At 37.4% G+C, this 6,000-nt stretch overlaps 1 protein-coding gene across 1 annotated transcript; it reads right to left on the reverse strand.

Moving 5' to 3' along the window:
• Window positions 1-4,654: 4,654 nt before the first annotated feature.
• On the reverse strand, window positions 4,655-5,755 carry LOC114188613 (F-box/kelch-repeat protein At1g57790-like). Its single transcript, XM_028077183.1, has one exon. It carries the CDS (start codon window positions 5,753-5,755, stop codon window positions 4,655-4,657), a length of 1,101 nt encoding a protein of 366 aa, XP_027932984.1.
• Window positions 5,756-6,000: the final 245 nt, after the last annotated feature.

Raw genomic sequence — 6,000 nt, forward strand, 5'->3', positions numbered from 1 at the left:
AACGGCGTTAGTCAACTCTGTCTGAAAGGGACCTAATTGAAGCAATTTTCAAAAGTTGGGATGCAATTGACACTTTTTTAAAAGCGGGTACCAATTTGACACTCTAGTACCAAACTGGGTACCTTACGATTAATTAAACCAAAGAAGAAATCCAGGACAAAAATAGCAAAGGAATGATCAAACAAAATATTGCGACATGGTAAGTTTAGGAGTGGAAATCATATAATGATCACAAATTTCAAGATGTATCAAAAATGGGGCTTAAGAGACAAAATCGAAAGAGAAGTTATATAAAGGTAAAAGAAAGCACTAAAAAAAACAAATGCTATAATGCCAAATCCAATGATAATGGTTGGGCCAACTTGTTTGTTTTTTATCAGTTTCTATTTTATTCTGGTAATTTAGTTTCTTGTATCACATTCCAAAATTTTCAAACATCTTTTATTTAATCCACTTCCTTCTTTAATATTTCCAAAGCATGAATTCTTAATTGATGTTTCTTAATAATGATAATTCATCAAATTATATAATTGTGAGATTTGCTTAAACGGTTTACATATCAATTTTGTATTAGTTGTTAACTCATGAATTAAAACATTCTAATTTCAAAAACACTCATTTGTTGTGTTGCAATTGTCTACATCGAGTTAATTTCACGAACCGTTTTTTTTTCAGTTCAGACAAATTGTTTTCTTTCCATCCGATTCAAATGAACAAGTTTTTTTTTTTGTCTGGTTCAAGAGAAACATTTTTTTTCCGTTCGATTTAGTGGTTCAGACGAATGGATTTTCGGTCTGGTTCAGGTAAACTAGTTTTTTTGTCCGATTTACGGGTTCAGACAAATCAATTTTCAGTAGGGGTGGCAATGCGGGTTGGCCCGCCCCGTTTAGACCCGTCCCGCATAAGACCCGCACACCGCGGGCCTGCCCGCCCCGGCCCGCACATTTTATGCGGGCCGCATGTGTTGCAATTGTCTACATCGAGTTAATTTCATGAACCGTTTTTTTTTCAGTTCAGACAAATTGTTTTCTTTCCATCCAATTCAAATGAACAAGTTTTTTTTCTTTTGTCTGGTTCAAGAGAAACAATTTTTTTCCGTTCGATTTAGTGGTTCAGACGAATGGATTTTCGGTCTGGTTCAGGTAAACTGGTTTTTTTTGTCCGGTTTACGGGTTCAGACAAATCAATTTTCGGTAGGGGTGGCAATGCGGGCCGGCCCGCCCCGTTTAGGCCCGCCCCGCAAAAGGCCCGCACACCACGGGCTGGCCCGCCCCGCCCCGCACATTTTATGCGGGCCGCATACTCTGGCCCGACCCGCATATACGTTGGCCCGCGGGCCGACCCGCTTTTTTTTTAATTTTTTTTTATGATAAAAATTTCAATGTTTAAAAATTGAGAAACTTTAAGAAGTTCACAAAATTAAGTAAAGACTTTGGGGAATTAGATGATAAATTGACAATTCAACATTTTCATCATATTCATACTATGACATACACAATGTATTCTTTAAATTTTAGCACATTAAAAATTACATAATACTTTTCTTTTTCAGTTATACAAGAATTTGAAATGTTAATGCAAGAGTCCATAAAAGAAGTAATTAATATACACAAGTGCAATTTTTTATATTTTTTTATTTTATGCGGGCTTGCCGGCCGGCCCGCGCGAGCCGCGGACCTATGCGGGCCGAGCCCGCGCGGGCCTGTGGGCCCACTATCCTGGCCCACCCCGCATTTTTTCTACGGGCCAGGCCCTAATTGCCATCCCTAATTTTCGGGCCAGTTAACACTAGCCAGTTTTCGGTCTAGTTCAGATGAACCGGTTTCCGATCTAGTTCAGAAAAAGCGATCACCGGTCCAGTTCAGACAAACCAAATTTTTTTGGTCTGGTACAAATGAACAAATTTTTTTCGGTTTGGTTGATACGAACCAAGATTTTTCAGTCCGGTTCAAATGAACAGGGTTTTGCCAATCTCATTAAGTGGTTTAGTTCAATTGATTTTTAGTCTAGTTCAATCAAACAAGTTTTCAGTCTGATTAAGCGGTTCAAATGAACCACTTTCTAGATTGGTTCAAACTACCTATTTTTTGGTTCGGTTCACACAAACCATTTTTTTGTCCAGTTCAATTTTTTTAGGTCTGACTTAGAAGGATCGGTTTTTCACGACCCAGTTTAAAGGTATCGATTTTTTTTTGTTTGATCTAGACAAACAAATTTCGTCTCAGTATGATTCAGACGAATCGCTTTTTATCGGATTGGTTAAGACAAACCGATTTTTCTTTGTTCGGTTCAAACTGATCGATTTTGTCTTCTGATTCAATCGAACATATTTTTTCCTTCCGGTTAAGATGAACCAATTTTTCTTTGTCTGGTTCAGACGAATTGTTCTTTCTCTCTCCAATTCAGACATACTATTTTCCTTTATGAAGTTCTTTCTTTGTCCAATTCAGACAAACCATTTTTTTCTCTGTCCGATTAAGACGAACCGGTTTTTTCCAGTCCGATTCAAACTAACCAGTTTTTTAGATCCGGTTCAGACAAACAAGTTTTTTCGGTCCGGTTCAAACAAACTAGTTTTATCCGGTCTGATTCGGACAGAAAGATTTTCTTTGGCCTGGTTCAGTCAGACCAGTTTTTTTGGTCTGGTTCAGACATGCATGTTTTTTCATATACGATTCAGACAGACTGATTTTTCCAGTCCGGTTCAAAAGAACCGGTTTTTTCTGGTCCGGTTCAGAAGAACCAGTTTTAATCCATCCGATTCAGAAGAACCAGTTTTTTTCGGTCTGGTTCAAGATAACCGATTTTTTTAGTCCGATTCTGAAGAAACGGTTTTTTCCCGTTTGGTTCAGAAGAAACGAATTTTTTCGGTTTGGTTCAGAGAATTGGTTTTTTCCATTCTGGATCAAACAAACCAATTTTTTTCAATCTGGTTCAGACAAAAAGGTTTTTTTGGTCCGGTTCAAACGAACCGATTTTATCTGATTCGGTTCAAACATAACGGTTTTTTTCGTTACGGTTCAAACAAATCATTTTTTTCCGGTCTGGTTTAGACAGACACGTTTTTCAAAGACGGTACAGAAGAACCGATTTTTTCGGTCCGTTTCAGAAGAACCAGTTTTTTCTGTTTTGGTTCAGACGAACCCGTTTTTTCTAGTCCAGTTTAGATTAATCGGTTTTTTTTCGGTCTGAATCAAATGAACCGGTTATTTTCTGGTCCGGTTCAGACAAACCGGTTTTTTTCAGTTTGGTTCAGACGAAACGGGTTTTTCCGGTCTGGTTCAGAGAATTGGTTTTTTCCGGAACAAACCAATTTTTTTTGATCCGGTTCAGACAAAGGTTTTTTTGGTCTGGTTCAAACGAACTGATTTTATCCGATTCGGTTTAAACATATCGGTTTTTTCCGATCCGGTTCAGACAAATCATTTTTTCCGGTCTGGTGCAGTCAGGCAAGTTTTTTATATACGGTTCAGAAGAACCGATTTTTTCGGTCTGGTTCAGAAGAACTAGTTTTTTTCCATTTCGGCTCAAACGAATCGGTTTTTCCGATCCGGTTTAGATGAACCGGTTTTTTTCTGGTCCGGTTTAGATGAACCAGTTTTTTTCGGTCTGGTTCAGACGAAACGAGTTTTTCCGGTCTAGTTCAGAGAATTGGTTTTTTCTGGTCTGGATCAAACAAACCAATTTTTTTTTATCCGGTTCAGACAAAAAGGTTTTTTTTGTCCGGTTCAAACGAACCGATTTTATCCGATTCGCTTCAAACATAACAGTTTTTATCGATCCGGTTCAGACAAATCATTTTATTTCCAGTCTGGTTCAGTCAGACACGTTTTTAATATACGGTTCAGAAGAACCGGTTTTTTTTTGTCCGATTAAGAAGAATCATTTTTTTCCGGTCCGGTTCAGACGAACGGTTTTTTCCGGTCCGGTTCAGAAGAACCAATTTTTGAATCCGGTTCAGACGAACCGGTTTTTTCCTCGATCCGGTTCACCTGTTTTCTATCCGACGATTTCCAATCCGATGGAAACGACGATTTCCGAGCTGATTGAAACGACGATTTCCGATATAATTAATTTTTTTTTTAATAAAGTGTGATGATGTCAAAACTTAGAATCAATAAATATTTCTCTTCATGCTGCCTTTATCAAATTTTTTTATCTAATTAAAATATTTTTTTTAGTTAAGTGTCGTATGAAAACTCAGAATCAATGTATTCTTCCTTTCAGGCGACGGGTTCCGTAAGGTTAAGTTTCTTCTTTCTTTATCTCTTTTATGACTTTAGAAATAAGAAAGGTAAAATTTTATCTAACTCTCGATCTTCATTCCCCTTTTAGCGATTAATAAAATAATATTTTTTCTTTTCTGATTCATTTGAAATTATTTTATATTTTAACAGTCATGTTAATTTTAGATATTCAGCAGAAAATATTTCCCAAAAATATTCCGCAAATCTTATTTAGTGTTAAATATTATTAAATGCTAAGGAACCAGAGCTAGAGAGTAGAGATTATAAAAAACCCAAATCCTTAACAATTAGATGGTTTCGAACTACAACCAATCAAAATTAAAAAAAAATTACAAGCAATATAATTTAGATTTTGAAAGAAATAGGAAATCCGTGAGGAAATGGGAAAAAACTGAAACCCTAAGAAGTTACCATGTCTGATCTGGAGGAACATAGCAATATTTAGGTTGGATCCATACCCCTTTAAGATGACGGCTTTCTGATTGCTTGGGTGCCTCTATGCGTTCACTCCCAATTAACAGGTCAAAATTACCGGTATGGCGTGGAACTGTTGTTCCCACCGTAGAAATTGAATCATTTGCCTCTAAGAATCTCAAGTTACCACTACGCTCATTATTATGGCGTTGAAAAAAGTTCTTACTTATCACGTAGTTCAATACCACATCCGAAGGTGTACTTTCTGATTCCTGCACACGCACAACAAAACTCTTCCATTGAGGGCTTTCAGAAGCATCGAAGCTAACCAAACCATCCCCCTCGTCCAAAAAGTGAAACTCCTTCTCTTTGTAGAACACAGCTGTCCTCATTCTTTTGAAAGGATAACCCGCATAGGAGTGCTTGCTCCACGCATTCTCTCCCCTGCAAAGCATGAACAGTTGTAACTCAAAAGCATTCAACTGGTTAAGCACAACAACACTGCAATCTTGAGCAGTGGGGGCAGATGAAAATGCTGCAATATGGTCAGTTACTTCGGTTATTGGACAATTTGGAAGCTCTATTTTTGCCTTTGAAAATGGGCAAAAAAAGAACAAAGAGCCCTCACGAAACAGAAGTAACCATCCTTCATGCGATGCAAGGCATGCTGCCCCTTCCAGTTCTTGGATGTGGCTGATGTAGCGTTTATGCTTGCTGCTATGCAACGAACACTGAGAACCTTCTCCTTCGTAAACGAGTAACCAAGGTTCAGACTTGGAAGATTTATCTTCATGTGACACTTTTGAAGAAGCAATGTGCCAGTCTTTGCAGACACATCGGAAACTGAGAAAGTCCATGAGCCCTAGTTCACCCGCAATTTTCGAAAGTAGTTCATGAGGCAGATCTGACCACTTATCTTCTTCCGCTGCCATTCTGCTTTCAGTTGAAGTTGGATCAACGGCTGAGGTTAAATCATGTGACATTGACTCAGCCTGTGAAGCCTTCAAACAGAAGATATTCACAAGTGGTTGAAACAAATGACAGCAATAGCTAAGTGCCCTTATTATAATAGCCACTCTCAAAACTCGTCTCATCGTCGTTTCTTATATAACCTAAAAAATTTGTTGAAACAAAGGCTGCGGAGAAACTTGCTAAACTTTTGTTCACAGGTTGTTTTATATTTAAACAGTCAAACAACAGAATATTAACAGAAACAATCTGATAATACGCATACTTTAGCGATACCAAATGAATAATATCCTTTTCCTTTTTAATATTTTTTTATGAAAAATATTATTATATTTACAACAAATTTTATTTTATTAATTTACTGTACTAA

The sequence above is a fragment of the Vigna unguiculata genome, chromosome 6 (assembly GCF_004118075.2).
Source record: "Vigna unguiculata cultivar IT97K-499-35 chromosome 6, ASM411807v1, whole genome shotgun sequence".
NCBI classification, from domain to species: domain Eukaryota; kingdom Viridiplantae; phylum Streptophyta; class Magnoliopsida; order Fabales; family Fabaceae; genus Vigna; species Vigna unguiculata.

Coding starts and splice junctions, on each gene's coding strand:
- LOC114188613 (XM_028077183.1), bottom strand. CDS start 5,755: ATGAGACGAGTTTTGAGAGTGGCTATTATAATAAGGGCACTTAGCTAT.